Raw genomic sequence first — 19,347 nt, forward strand, 5'->3', positions numbered from 1 at the left:
ATCAAGCAGGCAGTTGCACTGCAGTTATTTTCTGTCTCATGGTGGTCATTATATTATTACAGTTCACTATTCCATACTTTAGTATCCTCTTAAATACTATACTATAATTACTTTTCATAGTAATATTTTAAAGCATACTAAAGCGTATTATCATCTGCCAGGTTCCTAGTGAGCGTGGTGACCACCTCCCAAGTAATGAAGTGTGTAGCACCCTGTGAAGACAGACAACTCAGTGTAGCTATCCTCCTGGAACTGGCCGTGCAGCAGGCTGACGTGGCTGCATTCCTGGATATCGTAACTGTGTGTCTCAAGGTTAGGAGACACTTTACCTCTGATGATATCTACTTGGTATTTGGTGTTTTTGAAAAATATTTGCTGTACAGCTGCATCTATTTTGCACATTTAAAGTGGACTGAGGTTTTCAATCGGGCTAATTTTTGCCAGCAGTCCTATATCCTAATTATAACTGTGTTATCAGTAAAACTCCGCCCCAGCTAAGCAGAGAAGCACTGACGGAATCTAACAGGATAACAGCAGATAAGATGGTCTTATCAGCTCCCCTTGTTCCCAGTCTCACTAAACTAGCTCAGATTGACGGACTCAGCACTTTCTCTGGTCCTCCCGCTGAGTTTATACAGGATAATAATCTCCCTAACAACTGTGATGTTCCTGTTAACTTGAAGATGGTTAGGAAGAGTTGTCTGATTTTAAATCTTTATTAATTTCTAACCGTATTATTCTCACAAATACAACCTGTTGTAAAAAGTTCGTATGTCTCATATCTAACCAATGACAAAACTACCTGAGGTGTTATAGATCAAGTTGTTAATAATATATCACAAATGTGTAATATCTAATACTCCTTCAATCCAGGGAGCGTTGTTGGTTCTGTGTCATCTGAACAGAATAGGAGCTCTACACCTCCCCTCCACTCCTGGACCATCTCCTCCTGAACAGGAAGTGTTTGGTTGGGGCCAGCTCTCTAATGAGGAGAGTACTGGTATGGAACTCTTCCCTATCCAGTGTGAAACTCTCATAGAACTTGGTGAGTGTTCGGCTACTTCCTACCTCCAATCTATAATGGGGGTCTGCGCTGTTTGTAAGTCGTCTATAATGTCTACTATTCGATCTTCAGCCTAAGATGTTGTTCAAAATGATATAAACATGGAGCTAAATATGGAGCTAACTGTGTAACTAATTAATGTGTAACTCAGGAGTGAAGCAAATAGCGTGTTGTGAGTTTGGAGTAGTAGTACTAACACAGAACGGACAAGTTTACCAACAAACTCACGGAAACAACGGTCCCAGACTCAAGAAGTGCTTCATACTCCTGGACGCTTTCATCCAGGATGATGTGACTATCAAGAAGATTGTGGCTCATCCGGAGGGTAGGTTACATTTGAAATGCATGTACTTGTTTACTATATTGATAACTTGATTTTATCTATTCATCTTTGATACTGATTAGAAATATAAAATTAAGTTTCCCTTGTGTTACAGTTCTTGATATGCCAGATATGCAGTATATAACTGTATATAGCTGTAGTCATAATAATATTGCGGCTATAAATACGTCTCCTCAGAGCATGTATCTGTCCTTTCTACATCACACACTTTATTGTCAGCAGCAGTTAGGGGGGGGGGGGGGATGCAACGTCAATTAATGTCAGTATTCCATAAAAACCCCAAACTGACATTGACATTAATTGACATTAATTGACATTAATTGACATTAATTGACATTAATTGACATTAATTGACATTAATTGACATTAATTGACATTAATTTGTCTTGAAATTTGAAATTATCATTTTTCGATAAATATTCAAGATATTCACGTCTATGTAAGTTAGACCGGTTTAAAAAAACAAAATGTCCTTGAATAATTATGAGTATGTTCTTATCTGTTGATCCTTAGGTTCAAAGACCACCAAAAAAAATTTCAGCTTCCAACTCTTCCATCTTCGGTCCCCACCGGCTACGCCCATATTTTATTGGTTTCTTATACAGGTAAAATATCTAGAATCGGCTTTTTTAGTATGAAGGAGTAATGTTAGCTGTTTAAGATTCGTTATTCAAATATAAATGTCATGAAGGCATTTCGTTTAATGTGGGTTTTAAGTTCTGATGATGTTGAGAACCACGCCCTTGGATGGCCACGCCCATTTAAGAAAATTAAATTTCGGAAAACCGTATTATTTTAGTTTTATTGTTTAATGATCTGAATTTTTTCACATTTCACATTTCCATATGTGATAGTAGTGAATAAATTGATGATATAAATGTTCTAAAGTGCTAAAAATATGGTAGAACTACATAATCTCTGGTCGAAAAATATCGTGTCAATTAATGTCAGTATTCCAAAATTTTGCAAAACTGACATTGACATTAATTGACATTAATTGACATTAATTGACATTAATTGACATTAATTGACATTAATTGACGTTGCATCCCCCCCCCCGCAGTTAGCACTACTTTTGGACACATGAATAGTTAATGAGTAACGTATGGGAACAGTGCACACAATAGATGAGTTGACTAGCATTACATGTGTGACGATAACTACTACAATGTGTCATGTTATAATGGTGCTGCCTGGATGCGGCAAGGGACAGCTCTCTCGTCGTGTAGTTGTTATTATTCATCTTAACAGTGCTCAGAAACAGAAACACGGATCTTAACACGGCTCAGAAACAGAAACACAGATCTTAACACAGCTCAGAAAAAGGAACACAGATCTTAACACGGCTCAGAAACAGAAACACAGATCTTAACACAGTTCAGAAACAGAAACACAGATTTTAACACAGCTCAGAAAAAGGAACACAGATTTTAACACAGCTCAGAAAAAGGAACACAGATCTTAACACGGCTCAGAAACAGAAACACAGATCTTAACACAGTTTAGAAACAGAAACACAGATTTTAACACAGCTCAGAAACAGGAACACAGATCTTAACACGGCTCAGAAACAGAAACACAGATTTAACACAGCTCAGAAAAAGGAACACAGATCTTAACACGGCTCAGAAACAGAAACACAGATCTTAACACAGCTCAGAAACAGGAACACAGATCTTAACACAGCTCAGAAACAGAAACACAGATCTTAACACAGCTCAGAAACACAAACACAGATCTTAACACAGCTCAGAAACAGAAACACAGATCTTAACACAGCTCAGAAACAGAAACAAAGATCTTAACACAGCTCAGAAACAGAAACACAGAACTTAACACAGCTCAGAAACAGAAACACAGATCTTAACACAGTTCAGAAACACAAACACAGCTCAGAAACACAGGCGATATTGATTGTATTATGGAGGGGTATTGCACAGACAATATCTATAATATGCAGGGCAATATGAACGATTCAGCAATTGCTAAAGTAATCTTCATATTAGATATCTAAAGGAAGTGTTACCTTTATAGCTGTAACTTTAACATTCATTAGAGACAATTTGTGGTTACCCTAGTTACCAGTTGTGTTGAATAAACGCTAAAAACAGAGGTCGTATAATCTCACCTAGTATCATATCATGTACTATGTATTTGTGTATTTGTGTATTTGTGTATTTGGGCACCCGTCTTTACCCTGATAACTGATTAAATTTCACGTGTTCAAAGTTTATTTCGTCTAGTGTACTCCTAAACATGTCTAATTGAGTTATGAATTGATCCATATCTCAATTACACAATCACTTGGTTTAAATAAGAAAATACGCTTGAAAATGAGGCGTACTCCCACCTTCTGAACCGTGGTATGAGAGCTGGATGTTACATTCCCTGTGTAAGCAGTACTACGAATCAAATGGACAGCCTTTTCGGGACAGAACCAAGCCAGATTCACAGTAAATGACTGAACTGGAAAGTATATTGGAGCTGAAAATGTATGATACTGTAAAACAAGACCAGTTACGCGAGTACTAGTTCCCTAACTTTAACATGTATTTCAGGTAAGCACTTCCTGGCGATAACGACACAGGGGGAGCTGTATAGTTGGGGCTTTGGAGACGGAGGTGTGCTGGGTAACAGAGATAACAGTTATTGTAAAACACCCACCAGGGTCAACACCCTCGGTAACAGCAAGGTACCATACACATCTTTACTTTGTGTTTTACACAGTTTCCACTCGTAGTACTGTAAAATTATTTACATCGGTCGAACTGCACCCACTGCATTAATCAAAATGAATGATTAATAGGTTACAATAGTTCGAATAACATTGTGATCTGTAAGATTTTGTATGACCTTTAAGAATTTGTCCATTGTATGTAAGACAACGTGTTGCAGGTAGTAGATATAGCGTGCGGAAGTCTACACAGCGCGTGCATCACAGAGGACGGCGCGCTCTACACGTGGGGTAAAGGCAAGTATGGGAGGTTGGGACATGGCAACAACGACGATAAGATGGTTCCTACCAAAGTTACCAAGGTTAGTGAGATACCGGGGTCTTGTTGTTGGAATTTCAACTGTAAGGAACCTTCAGAAAAGTTCCAGCAGTAACATTTTTCATTCAATTTCTGGTATAATGTCTTATGCTTTTGTTATCTTTCATGATTTAAGGAAATTATATTTTCGTAACAAATGTTGAATTTTCCGGTGAGTCTGTCAGACAAGACAAACGGTGGTAAAATTTATGAAGTAATTTGATATCATGAGGTATAAATACTGTCAAAGTCCATGATCTTGAGTAAATAGAGAAGAGTGTAAATTATGTTGATGAAGAAGAATGGTCTTTTATCTTTATTTCTGTTGGATAAGTCGACCTCATAGAGATACTCACAAAATTCTTGAAACATTTGAACCCAAAGAATGGAGTAACTGGACTATTCGTTTCCTTCGAAATCTAACAGTTTTGAACCACAAAATATGAAAGGAAAAACTGATCCATCCATTATTCCATTCGTCACATGAAAAACATCACAATTAAAATTAGCTGAAGATTCCTTCAAAAACACTTTATATACTGTAATTATAAACACGTTTAAAAGACCCACCACCTCAGGAAGTGGAGCACGTTGAGTTTGTGAGTGTGGCGTGTGGGAGCGGAGACGCGCACACCCTCGCCGTCAGCAGTGACGGTAAAGTGTGGAGTTGGGGAGACGGAGACTATGGTAAACTTGGCCGAGGTTAGTTATCATGGCTCATTGTACACTGGCTTATCTAACATGTGGTTAGTATACAGCTAGAGATATAATCAGTAGTAAATGTAGTGTGTTTGGTAAACGCTAGGTGTCTTATAGATGGCTGATTATATTAAACGCTGTGGAGTTCACCATCACAATCCATCTCTCTCCAGAGTGTTATATTTACTTTTATCAAGGTATGTTTGTGTTAAGAAACTGTAAATAACATGTATAATATAATATTACTAGCAATGTAGATTGAATGGAGGACGGTCCCTACTGTTTACCAATGACTAAAGTAAAACAAACATTGCTCTCTTATATTGTGTAGTGTAACTATCTGAAACTATCTCTCTTACTCCAACCTCTCTCTCTTAGGCTTGTGTAACATTACCTTATATGGTAGTGTTACTATGGTTACACTACCATATAAAGATATAAGGTAATGTTACCTCGCTCTCTCTCTCAGGCTCGTGTAACAGCTCAGCAGTCCCTCAAGTAGTTGAGAAGATGAACGGTAAAGAGGCTTGTAATGTCTACGCTGGTCCTCAGTACTCACTGGCTCTTTCTAAGGTGTGGACTAAAGTTTAGGACTACAGTGTTTAAATCTGTCGAGTACATTTGTTTTGTGAAGCAAATTCTGTTAAACCTGAGATTAAATAGCATTAAGTTTAAAAAGAAGTTAAGGCTGAAAGATAAGATAATAATATTGTAAGCGTCAGATGTTAACAAAGGTTACAATAACAAATAACAGGACGGTAAAGTGTACTGGTGGGGTAAGAGGATGGTGCCAGTTCCTGACAAGGAAGATCACGTGAAGGAGCCAGCTCTTCTAAATACTGGCACACATAAGATAGCGGAGATATCTGTGGGGTACAACCACTGTGTTCTGCTCACCACTGAGGGTGTGGTGCTCACATGGGGCTCTAACGACAAGGGACAGCTCGGTTAGTAGATTACATTATACTTTAACTTGAGCATTGTCAGGCTTATTATACTGGAGTGATCATTTGAAGTTGTTATGATTGCTTGTTAGCCCAATTTTATAAACTTGCCACAGGACAACTCAATGTTGATATAGTCATATCTCTGTATTGAACAATGAATTTCCCTCCCAGGTAACGGAACTACCATCCTACCTAGCACCACACAAGCAGTCCAGGTGTCCTCACTAATAGGTCACGAGATCAGGGGTATAGCGTGTGGTCCCCACCACACCCTGGCCTGGTCCGCCGCGCAGCACGCCTCTATCGGCACCAGGATACCCTTCTGTCTGAACGTTTCCATAGGAACGATAGAGAAACTAGCGGGGTTGCTAGCTGTGGTTTGTGATGGGATTGCGAGTGAGGGGTGGCTGAACCCAACTAAAGATGAGGTGAGTGGAAATAAATGTTTCAATTTCTACTCACTAATAGCGTATCTTACTTTTTCGAGATTCTAGTTATACTTATATCTTTAAATTTAACACAATATTTTATTGAACTAAGGTGTAGTATTGCCAGATTAACAGGAAACGATGTAACAGATATATTTTAATGTTGCCATGGGGTGGTAAGTCCCCATACATCGTGGTCCGGTAGTTTCATTGCGTCCTAATAAATTAACCTTAAAACTACACCCCCACGACTTCACATATTTATGACACGTGACATTGCCCCTCAGATCTGTCTGATAGTGTCGTGTCTGAACCTGCTAACTCTGCAACTTCACGCTGCAGTGTGTGAGGGAGACTCAACTCTCCTCCTCCCTCCACCTCTCCTCACCACTGTCAAGGAACGTGTGGTGTTCCTTGCTACTGATCCTAGTGTTAACACTGATATCCAGCTCTGTGCACAGAATACTCTCAAGAGTGGTCAGTTTAGAGATTAACTGTTATTTGGAACATTTAATTATAAATATTACTATCAAATCAGCCTTATTTATTAGATATTATCGATTGTTGCGGGAAATGTAAATATACATAATTTCCCGTTAGGTTGGATGATCCTGCTAAAGGAGGTGAACGAGCGAGCTAAGATGTTACCCAGTATTTGTGATGGGTCCGAGACTCCAGGGCAGAAGTTCATGTTCAGACTCCTTATTGAGAGTTTATTGTCTCCATGGGAACTTCATAACTCTCTTATTTCTGCCATCAACAACGAGCTTCATTTCGGGAAAACCGACGAAAAAAGCAAGAAACGTACGATATTGCTAGGCTTATTAAAAGCCTAATGTTAAACTCGATTACTTATCATGTTCAGGTCACTTTCTGAGTATGAAATACCTTCACAGCAAACACTTACGTCATAAAATACTCTGGCCACGTTAAATTATATCCCTAAGTTACAACTGCCCCACAGAAGTATCAGAAGATGACGAAGATAAGGATGCCCTGTGTGGTAACCCTCTTCTTAACCTCATACAGATCCTCATTTCCTCCAGTTCTGCTGACTGTATCGGACTGCTCCAGGCTGCTGCTACTGGTTTGTCACTTCTCAGATATTTATGTGTTTTGTGGGTTAACAAATAAACCATTTATATTACAATACTAGCATTTGAATTGAGGTAATAAACTTACTATGCCAGTTTAATGCTATGAATTACTCTTTAATTGACTATTCTCCTCCCCAGGTCAGACAGTACCCTCCCCAGAAGAGGACACATCAGTTGTAAAGCTCCTCTTCCATTTCCAATGGAGACTCATCAGCTGGTTCCTCTCAATGCCGCGTCAAGCACGTAACTCCGGACGTGCGCGTCCCAAGGGAGCGTGCGAGGACGAGGAGGAGAAGGGGTTACAGTTCGGGGCAGAGATGTTGCTTCAGAAGTACACCAACTTGATCTGCAACGAGGTTTGCAAGTTTTAAATACTCATTTATAAATGAGTATTATAAATACACTGATTTACTCAGAGGATAATGACTATGATAATAAAGTTTCTCTGTTTCTACATGTATTATGAAATTATTATGATATTATTTAAATGTTACCGTTTGGAAAATCAGTCTGTGTCCTAGGAAACTATGTATGTAGTCTACTTGTCTCTCTTTAATCCATCTCAGTTCAATAATTTCACCGACATTTCGCCTAGTCTCTCAGTTTAAGAATTTCGCCAATTCTTAAATTTAAATAAAAAATTAAATTTAAATTTCTAGAAGCAAAGTCATTGATCAAATGGCTACTTCAATTAACTAATTGAATAATTAATTACCGTTCTATTCAGAGCATGAGAGTTCTAACAGTGTTCACGGAGATCATGACAGCTAACCCGGCCCTGTTTCCAACTCTAATCCCCATCCTACATGGCTCAGCTATTGGGGTCCTCCTCCCTGACTTTGTTAACAACCTAGTCTTACTCCAGCTCAAACGAGTTGCGGTCATCGTCCTTTCTTGTAAGTATGAAATCTAATGAAACAGGGTATTCATATCGGGCTCGTTACCTGTACTAGATTTAACCAGATTTAATTATCAGAGTTGCTGCATATTGATTTCTGATGGTCCCTAGGGCCTCCCTACTCTCAGTAGATTACAGTTTTCCTATTTAACTACTTGAACTAACATGGTGTGGACACAATTTTCACCGTATAAGGCAGGTGCTAGTGTGTTCCAATATCATAATCACATTATAAACCCTGTAAATACCATGTAAATACCTGAACCTGATTGCAGGCAACATGACACAGCTCAAGAACCTGCTGGTCACACTCAACAACTTCAACCTCTCCCTGCCAAGCCTGAATGACGAGAGTGGACTTAACCTCAACTCAGGTGAATTGTTAAGCTTATCAGACAGGAACTATTCATGATTTGTAAGATTATATAACTGGAAATTAACTGGTTATCTAAGGTTGGGTTCTCTGTGTTTATCTTAGCAATCAGGAACATTAGTGCTTTAGTGTATCCCACAACCAAGCACATTGCCTAGAAGTCCTACATTATATATATTATAATGAACCTGGACATATGTGGCGTGTAGCTCTATGAACTGAAACCAAAAACCTTATTGTAACAGTATCAGTAACATTATTGTAGTGTATCTAGTGTATCTATATCAGTAACATTAAGTAACATAAGTAACATTAATCAGTAACATTATTGTATTGTTATATTATTATAATATTATTAAGACTTTCGACTTTATTAACTTGATTAAGTGGTTATTTGCCTGCCTGCAATAAATGTTCCAACCATTTTGATAGGCGCAGATTACCGCATTAAGTGATAATAGTGATAATAATAAGTGGTTTTTAATTTATCCAGGTTTTATGATTTAATGGTTATTTGCCTGCCTGCCTGCTCTCTTGTTTAATTGACGAAGACTTTTCCATGATGACATCATTATTTACATGGTTACAATAATAAGCAACACACACACAAAAACTTTAAATTGCGGCATGACAAGTTTTATCTTTAAAACAGCCAGTTGGAAAGTCATTATTATAATTATTGTAAATGTGGATCTAACAGTTTTCTCATTAACCATTCTCGGCTTGCTGAACATTAAGTGGCAAGGCTATTAGAACAGCTACTGAACACTTGAACATAAAAACGCAGAAGACTTACTCTAATATATGCCCCATTCCTCAGAGCTAAGCAAGATAAACACAGAGGTTCTGCCAACCCTATCTCTACAACAAGTAGAACAGAAGGAGAACAGCAACTGGGTTATCCTGAACCGGAAAGTTTACAATATCGGAGATTTCTACGCGGAATCCCGAGAGTTTCCTGCTGATGTCAAGATTGTTGAAGGTTAATTTTCCTTTTATATTGTTCCTTAACATTTGATGTTACTGTCTCTTCGTGGCTGCGTGTGAAAAGTTGTATAAACGTGAAGACCTTTTCCGCGTGATCAGGAATTCTTTATTAATAATGAGTTGTGTATCATTGAATAGAACTGCTGATGTGTAGAAGTATTTTTATAATTATGAGTTTTAAAAAACAGATTAAAATGGTTGGTAGATAGCGCCGGTAGGAGTTCCAGTAATGCCTATTTTAATTGTTTCAGACAAACAATTAAAGCATTATTTTACAAAAATATGTAAGCATGATAATTCTTTGCATATACATTATTACAAATGATCGATTACAAAATCCCGGCCAGCATCAATAACGCCCTCATTTTCAGACTACCTCACATCAACAAAGAACCGTTCCTCGTATCCTGACCCCCCACAAGTTTTGCACCCCTATCTTGTGGGAATACTAGAGGAGAGTCCCCCGGCTAACACTTCCTGTGAAGTAAACGAGGAACAGCAGATTGTAGCTCACTGTCTTGATATTGAACGGAGTCTAGCCTTGTTGTTGGTATGTAATTTTAATTGTTCTAGAAGGGACCAATCTAGAGTTTGTTCCGTTTTGTAGCTGTTTGACAATATACCTTACTCGGGAATATTATAGCGGGTTAATTTATGACTGGGAAAATTAATGACCGGGAAAAATATGGCGGACTTTCCCAAAACCCGCCAAATTATCCCGGTCATGTATTTACCGGTGGCCGACCTTTCAAGTTTTTTTTCAGAGGTCAACAAATTTTCAACCGAAATTTCTGTTTTTGTTACTTGTTAAAGAAGTTATTTCAATTTACAGTTATTGATATTACTCAGAAATAGAAAAAAAGACACGTCTATTTAAAGGAAAATAAATGTAAGCAATATCCTGTAAGCAATTAACTGTACATCAACGATCTGTTGAACAGCATTAGCTATAGTAACGGATTCAGCTTTGCAGACGACACAAAGCTGATTGGGGCTATCCGAGGAATGAGTAGTGTGGAGTTACTGCAAGATGATCTCAACATAGTCATCGATTGGTCACGTGTTAACAACATTTTTTTTATTTCAAAATTCAAATAAACTTTACATCAATGTATTACAGTTATATTCAATAAAAAGACCACAATATCTCCTGTGAAGCAAAAACATGGAAAAAGAGAGCTAGAAAAATATTCATGATACTCAACACTACCAGACTCAGCTGGAGTGAGAAACAAATTGTAAAAACATCAACGTAAAATTTATTTCGGCTGAACCAAAACACGGTGGTAAGACCATAATAACATTGGTGCCGACCCTACATAAAATCATTAATAAATAATCAAGAGAACAAATTTAAATGTATACGATACCTTCTTGCTACTACTCCACAAACTTACACGACATAACAACAAAATAACATAATTAAATAATATTATAATAAAACAATCTACAATCTAGCCACTCACGTACTGCGTGACGCGCTTGTTTCGGGTTGTTTCATAAAAGAAAAAACGGCGCGTTCTACTGCAGGTGCGAGGGGCAAATTATAGAGAGTATGACATTCATAAAGTAAAATATATATATAATAATATTCCATGATGGGCCATCTAATCAGGCCAGCATACGTCAGAAGACCAAAAGGTCATGGAGCTACACGAACAGAAGTTTGAGGTTGTAAACTACCCCCTGAATGGATCAAAAGCTCTAAGAGAGCTCCCGTTCTACCCAGAGACTGTTGAGTATACTACACCAAAAGGACACGCAATATCACCACAGGAAACTGTCAGAGATCTTGGAGTGTATGTTAGCAGCAGTAGGTCATGGGGTCCTCACATTGAGAAGACAGTTCAAGGAGCTAGAAAAATGGCGGCTTGGATATTGAGTGCCTTTAGAGACCGGTCACAAGTAGTCATGCTGACTTTATACAAAAGCATGGTTCGCTCTAAGCTAGAGTACTGCTATCCAGTCTGGAACCCTACAAAAGTCACAGGGGGGGGGGGGGGGGGGGGGTAATGACTACTTTTGGGGACTTGGGGAATTACGTCAATTCCCCATGATTTTTAGTCCCCATTAGTCCCCAAAAGTCTCCATTAGTCCCCATTTAGATTTCAAAAAATCTGGCTTCTCCAGACCAGATCGTAAACTTCTCAAGACTGAAGTCTAGAATATTTATAAATGGTCACTGGACATTCCTGACTTCTTGGGAGCTACTTGAGGGCTGTTAGAGTACCTCAGGTTATTAAACTAACTTGAAAACCATAAATAACTGTCAAAAATTCTGGGGACTTATGGGGACAAATGGTGAATTACGTCAACGAGTTGACCTCTAGTCCCCACGATTTTTAGTCCCCATTAGTCCCCAAAAGTCAATGGCATAAAATGGCATAAAATGGAGACTTTTTCTATGGAGAAAATGGAAAAACCCATGAGTAATTCTCCATTTTCTCCATTTAATGCCATGAATTTTGTCTTCGAAATTTTATCTTTAACACCATTTAACACCTAAATTGGACATCCTAACATGTTTATTTGGTCAACAGATTTCAAATGTTTAATTAATTTGTAGTATGACAGTAAGGTATATAAGAAGTTATTTAATTTTGCTTGGGCTATTATATTGACTAGGTATTGAGGTTTAATGATGATATGGAATTTGAATTCTATATAAATTTACACTATGTGGTTGGGGCATTTTGCATAGTAAATATGGTTACTACTCATATATATCATATTATTTGATTGGTATTCGATTTCTGATTATTTCTCTAGGAGGCATCATGTAGCCGGTGGGCCCGACATGATACGACACATCTCGACACGTCGGGGTTTTGTCGGGGTTTGTCGGGATATGTCGGGGTTTGTCGGGGTCTGTCGGGGTTTGTCGGGATAGTCGGGGTCTGTCGGGGTCTGTCGGGGTTTGTCAGGGTCTGTCAGGGTTTGTCGGGGTTTGTCAGGGTTTGACGGGATATGTCGGGGTTTGTCAGGGTTTGTCGGGTCTTGTCGGGGTTTGTCAGGGTCTGTCGGGGTTTGTCAGGGTTTGTCGGGATATGTCAGGGTTTGTCGGGATATGTCGGGATATGTCGGGGTTTGTCGGGGTTTGTCGGGGTTTGTCAGGGTTTGTCGGGATATGTCGGGGTTTGTCAGGGTTTGTCGGGGTCTGTCGGGGTTTGTCAGGGTTTGTCGGGGTTTGTCGGGGTCTGTCGGGGTTTGTTGAAGGATATGTCGGGGTTTGTCGGGGTTTGTCGGGGTTTGTCGAGCCTGGAGGCTACATGATGCCTTCTAGGAATATGATTATTATATCTCAATTTGGCTTTAGGTAGGGTGCCCCGCTAAAAGAACTGGATTCTTCCAGGAAGCATCCCGTGCACAGAGCTTGGTCTACATATATATTAAATTATTAACCATTCATTCTGTATGTGCACGAAAATTTATTTCAATCAATTTACGCTTACTAGGGGCGTAACAAGCTTATGAAAGCTCATAGTAGGCTACTAGATGCTACAGCACTGCCGTTTTCTGACAAAAGTGCTTAAGTAACACAAGGTTCATTTTGTGCAAATTGACTTTAAAGATTTCAATTCTGTAATTGCTCTGGGCTAGCTACTGTCCAATTTAAACTACACCCACTATGTTTCAAAGGTACTTTGTCGACTTTTGAGACTTATGACAAGGTTTCATCATCCTAACTTCTCGGAAAGTGCCTCAAAATCACAAATTATAGTTTGAATTTCTTAGAAAAGTGCTTAAGTACAGCCACATCGGCAAATACTACATGTTCTGATGAAAATGACCCGTTCAGACCATTGGTCATCGAAAGTAAAACGAAAAATTAGCCTAAAACTATTGTGATGAAACATTGGTTGTAAATAGGGGACACGCTGAAATAGAAAATTTGAAATTTCGTTTTCTGAGAAAAGTGCTTAAGTACAGCCACATCAGAAAAAGCTCCATGTTCTGATGAAAATGACCCGTTCAAACCATTGGTCATCGAAAGTAAAACAAAAAATTAGCCTAAAACTGTTGTGATGAAACATTGGTTGTAAATAGGGGACACGCTGAAATAGAAAATTTGAAAATTTCGTTTTCTGAGAAAAGTGCTTAAGTACAGCCACATTAGTGGGAACTTTATCTGCGATCATTCTGACCTAAAATTTTACGACAAATTGATTGGTGGTGGTTCAAGAACACAAAAACACTCCCTTCTCCCCAGCGGATTAAAAAATAGTCGGAATTCTACCAGCATTTCAACGAAGAGGTGATTGGTGAAAGTACGGGATAATAATAAATAAGTTTCTTTCTTTAGAAATTAAATTAAGAACTCAGATGAGGCTTTCTTCATAAAGACCAATGATTTGCGAATTATTGATATCGTAACGCGAGGCAAAGAAAAACAAGCGTATAAAAATGTAACATTTAATTGTAAGTAATTCTGTACATAAATAAATGGTAAATAATACAAGAAATAGATGATTTTTAGTCAAACACTCGATTAAGATCTGTTATATTATATCTGTACTATCAGGCAAGTTCATCCAGAATACCCTACTACTCGGGGCCATAAGCCTGCACAGTGCAGTTTACGTATAATGTCTTGTTTTTTGGGAGTAGCTATCCCCCGGGGCTCTTCCTGGGCGAAAGCTATTTTGCAACCTATGGAAATGAGTCTCTCGTCTTTTTGTCTGAGAAATGGAGTGAAATGAAAGGAAACCTCGTCATGATTTGTTTTCCATTCCACTTCTACAGACCCACGCTGGAAACTTACAACTTTAACATCTTTTAAGAGAGGTCGCTCAGTTTTACAACGGTTGCTTGTTCCGTAGTACCTTGGCCACGATTCAAAGTCTGTGCAGTTCATGCTTATCGCAGTACCCACCTGTCCAACTGCCTGAACAAAGTCCTTATAATCATGAAGATGACCTGATTGTTTAATGGACAACTCCACTTTATGGTGGAATGAGTCTGCACTCATAAAGGTGTGCCCTGGCTCTAGATACTTGACCGTTATCTTGTCCAGGTCAACATCTGGGCTGTTGATAATTGAACATAGTGATAGGGCAGTAAATAAAGTCCAACACTTGTTTTGAGCAGAGCAATTGTCTGCCCAAAAAATGATCTCCCTGCTACCATCAATCTTGCCTGCGACAAAATGTTTTATTGCCCTTATCCAAGTCAAGGACACATTCTCATCTTTCCTTCCTGCAATTAACTCATTCCAAAGAATCGCTAAAGGAGCTCCGTCTGACCCCAGCCTCGCGAAGGTCTCGTTAAATGTGACAAGGCGTCTTGTAAAAATCGCCTCCTTGTACTCCGGCATGTGTGGTAGTAAAAGAAGTAAGAACTTTCTCCATATCAACAGAGAAGGAGCAGTGAGGCAAATCGCTTCTATCTCTTTGGTAATGTTCCCTTGCCTGTCGATAATCCCGCCAGTCTCAACTTATAAGAGAATAAAAAATTTTAAAGCAAATTATGACGTATATTTTTTAACTTTCTGCATTGACAAATCGGCAATTTTGACGGCGAAGCTGGCGTTTCTGAAGTTTATGACCATCACCAATCGATACGTCGTGGAAATTTAGATTTGTTAGTACCGATTATATAGTTTCAGTTGGCAGAATCAACATTTAATTAAACGTATAATGGCACTTAAGCACTTTTGTGAGAAAACGAGCCCGTTTTCACAAAAGTGCTTAAGTGACATAAATTGTTTTCTCCCAGGCCAAAAGACCCACGATCACCAAATTGCTGTCACTAGGCCAGTTTTGGACGTAGAAAACAATGCCACCATTTTCAGTCCCCGAAATGGCACCATTTTTGAAATAAACGGCACCCGTTTTCCAAAATGTTACTTAAGCACTTTTCTCAGAAAAATTACCATTTTTTGCATTTTAGGGGATTCCAAAAAGGGGGTTTCGGGGGGTCGGCGAATGTATCCAATGGTCCTCAGGGATAGTTCTTGACCCAAAAACAAAAGTTAGACCAAAACACCCGAAATTTCCAAAATGTTACTTAAGCACTTTTGTCAGAAAACGGCAGAGCAGGAGTGAGTAATAGGGGAGAGTAATAGGCACTGAGCATCGAGACCTTCATCCTCGACAGTCGAAACAAGCTCGCACTGCAGACTTCGATAAACCGAAAAAACCAAAAAAATATTTTCGGCTAATAATGAAGAGGGTAGCATGAAACGTGGAGAAAAGTGGTTTTTAGAAAAACTTTGGAAAATTTTGACTTGGAAAATTTTCGGCCCGAGTCATTTTTCGAGAAAAATTATTAAAAAAAAGATATTTTCGGCCGATAATGAACAGAGTATCATAAAACGTGGAGAAAAGTGGTTCTCAGAAAAACTTTGAAAAATGTTGACTTAGAAAATGTTCGGTCCGAGTCATTTACGATACGTACCTCTCGTATCGAGAGCTCCCGATTCCGAGCTCGTGTTGCAAAGGTGAGGTACGTATTTATATATTATTATTATTATTTTCGTTTTATTCTATAACATATAAATTATTTTCTTCTCTACGATTCACTGATTCATGGGCAAGAGAAGTGAGAATCACGGTCCACCCTGAAATCTGATTTCTATAACCAAATTGTGATTTTTATAACGAAATTATGGTAGCAACCGCCAATAAAGTTACAGCCCTCCATCCACTGCTTCAAAAGTCTTCTCTAGCACATATGAGACTCCAGGTAAAATATGATGATCACCACCCCCTTAGAACCCCATAATCTGAGTCGGCGGGTTTTTTTATGACTGGTAAAATTTTTGACCGGGAAAAATATGGCGGAATCTTCCAAAACCCACCACTTTATCCCGGTTATAATATTCCCGAGTAAGGGAGTTATAACAATATACTGTTATTCGAGCTATTTAGCTTTAATGGACATGTGTATTTACTATTAACCCCTGTTGGTATTTGGATCATGTATTAATTGGTTGAACATGAGTAAATCTGTGAAATTTAATTGGCTCTTAACGCGTCTGGCGTGCGAGATAACGCGTGTGATAGCCACTTAAGGGGGCCGGGGGGGGGGTCTTCATCGAAATTCTCTCGAAATTAATTTTATAATTGTTTCTGATAGAGGGGAGTGATATCTATCAGCTGCTTTTGGTCCCATGGAAAAATATTGTTCCTACCCGAAATTATCGCTGGTCAAAGGTCAGCGCTTATGTGTAATTGTACTGCGCGAGCGATTTTCAATCGCGCGCCCTGAAAATCGAGTCTAAAAATCTATCTTCTCCTACATTTTTTGAGCAATCACCCTGAAACTTTCAGGATATGTTCTAGGGATCATTTATAAGAGATCTGTGGAGCCCAATTTTGAGATAGACCTTAGAACATTTTTTATTCGATTTTGAAAATCTTGGACCTGGAAAAATCGTCAAAAAATGAGGTCCAAGATTTTCAAAATCAAATAAAAAATGTTCTAAGGCCTATCTCAAAATTCGATCTGTTATAAATGATCCCTAGAACATATCCTGAAAGTTTCAGGGCGATTGCTCAAAAAATGTAGGAGAAGATAGATTTTTGGACTCGATTTTCAGGGCGCGCGTTTGAAAATCGCTCTCGCAATACAATTACACATAAGCGCTGACCTTTGACCAGCGATAATTTCGACTAGGAACAATATTTTTCCATGGGACCAAAAGCAGCTGATAGATATCACTCCCCTCTATCAGAAACAACTATAAAATCAATTTCGAGAGAATTTCGATGAAGACCCCCCCGGCCCCCTTAAAGCGCTGTGTCGTCAAGGTATCTACTCCCTTGAGCCGCGGCCGTGAGAACTGATTGTTTACCATCATAAAAGTTCCCTATTATATATATTATGGGGTGATTCGAAAATCGTAACTATGTTCGATTAGACTGATCGTCAGCTTTGAAAATGTTGTATGATAAGTACAGGTCTGTCCTTTTGATGTGATAGTAGTACAATAGATTAGAATATTTAGATGATAGATTTAAGTATTAAAATTAAGATTCACGCTATAAAATAACAATAACCTGAGTGTACCCTTCAGGGACTCTGTGCTAAGGAGATGATACACTCAACACCGGTATCTACGGAGGAACAAAGCGCTCAGAACTGTCTCTCTCAGGATATATTCTCTCAGGGGATGGGTGCGTTATAAGCTCACTTTCTTTTAACATTCCACTAAGTCCCTACAATTAATTTATCTATCACCTACAATACACGAGAGACTTAAGGAGAATATCCTACCTCAACACTGTACAGATAACCGATGTCTCACCTCATAATATACTTTACCAGAACTACAAGAGGTCCTCACGGATCCACAGACGGAGTTTTTCCACTCATACGTGAACGGGGACGAAACGGAAGAAGTTATTCGCTTCACACAGAAAGTTAAAAAGCAATGCGCTGAGAAGAGGTTTATATTCCCTAACGTTTCCGCTGATCATCCCCTCGAAAAGTAAGTTCTCAATACCTTCCGTCCTCAAAATAAGTTTATTTATATAATAATATTTATAATCTAATGTATTTAATGTAAAATTTGTATTCCCCTGATAAGTAAATAGTTTCCAAAACTCCCTTCTAAAATTCTATTCTAAACATCCCCTGGATATTTTCAAAGAGTGATGTAAGATTATGACACAAAGTTGTTTCTCCAGCATGAAGTGTTGTTGCTTCTTACTCTCGTGTCGTGATCTCGTTTACAAACTATTATCTAGCCGTCAACAGTAGAAACCTAACCAAACCATCTATTTACATCTATAATAAGTCTATATGCAGAATATGTTCTGATGTGATCAATGATTGATATAATTGAAACCGTATATAATATTGTCTATTGATTATTGAGTAATCATTTAAAGGACCAGTTAACTGAAAAATTTGTAGTCTCCAATTTGGCTAAGATTTAAATCAGCTGTGACAAACTGGTAAAAAATTGTATCGCCGAAAGAACCAACTCTCTAACTTACGTGTAACGCGTGTTATTGCAATAATAAGCTGTGGCCGCGTGACGTCATAAAGTCCCTCAGTGCGCGCTGGCATAGCGTAATACAATGCACAAATGTTTATCATCGTCAATAAAACACGTGTAACTCACTCAAATTTTATAGTTATGACTATTTCCCTAGTTCTCCAAAATCCTTATAGTTTTGGCTATCACCCTAACTATATGAATAGCTGATTGGATGTACAGTGCTCACGTCAGGATTTTAAACAGTGACATAAGTTCTTGAACAGTGGCTGGGAATGTACGGTTAGAAAGTTTCTGCTATTACAAGTTATGTCATATGTGATAATTTTTGATTGTTTTCATTGCTTCATTAAAACGAAGGGAGACTGTACCGATAATTTTTCCCCAGTCCATGAAACTAATACACAAAATAATGTGCTATATATTAAATATAGCTGATCAGAGTGTAACTCTGTAATATAATATTACAGTTGTTCGGAAGAATGCGAGCAGTCGAATGGTTCGCTGTCCTAAAAGACATAGTTCCGAGAGCAATT

The 19,347-nt window shown here is 38.5% G+C and overlaps 1 protein-coding gene across 2 annotated transcripts in view; it reads left to right on the forward strand.

Moving 5' to 3' along the window:
* The window catches only part of LOC134813427 (E3 ubiquitin-protein ligase HERC2-like), a 94,358-nt gene that overhangs the window by 7,273 nt on the left and 67,738 nt on the right, over window positions 1–19,347 (forward strand). For both annotated transcript variants that reach the window (XM_063821202.1, XM_063821203.1), the window contains exons 5-24: window positions 162–312; window positions 495–686; window positions 874–1,045; window positions 1,215–1,388; window positions 3,965–4,098; window positions 4,302–4,442; window positions 5,017–5,140; window positions 5,607–5,710; window positions 5,892–6,084; window positions 6,256–6,512; window positions 6,800–6,989; window positions 7,113–7,316; window positions 7,477–7,599; window positions 7,748–7,965; window positions 8,337–8,505; window positions 8,783–8,881; window positions 9,701–9,862; window positions 10,239–10,417; window positions 17,885–17,984; window positions 18,136–18,298. In XM_063821202.1, the coding sequence (XP_063677272.1) occupies window positions 162–312; window positions 495–686; window positions 874–1,045; window positions 1,215–1,388; window positions 3,965–4,098; window positions 4,302–4,442; window positions 5,017–5,140; window positions 5,607–5,710; window positions 5,892–6,084; window positions 6,256–6,512; window positions 6,800–6,989; window positions 7,113–7,316; window positions 7,477–7,599; window positions 7,748–7,965; window positions 8,337–8,505; window positions 8,783–8,881; window positions 9,701–9,862; window positions 10,239–10,417; window positions 17,885–17,984; window positions 18,136–18,298 (3,249 nt within the window). The remainder of the gene's footprint in view (window positions 1–161; window positions 313–494; window positions 687–873; window positions 1,046–1,214; window positions 1,389–3,964; window positions 4,099–4,301; window positions 4,443–5,016; window positions 5,141–5,606; window positions 5,711–5,891; window positions 6,085–6,255; window positions 6,513–6,799; window positions 6,990–7,112; window positions 7,317–7,476; window positions 7,600–7,747; window positions 7,966–8,336; window positions 8,506–8,782; window positions 8,882–9,700; window positions 9,863–10,238; window positions 10,418–17,884; window positions 17,985–18,135; window positions 18,299–19,347) is intronic.

Source organism: Bolinopsis microptera, chromosome 3 (assembly GCF_026151205.1).
Source record: "Bolinopsis microptera isolate Bmic1 chromosome 3, MBARI_Bmic_1.0, whole genome shotgun sequence".
Lineage (NCBI taxonomy): Eukaryota > Metazoa > Ctenophora > Tentaculata > Lobata > Bolinopsidae > Bolinopsis > Bolinopsis microptera.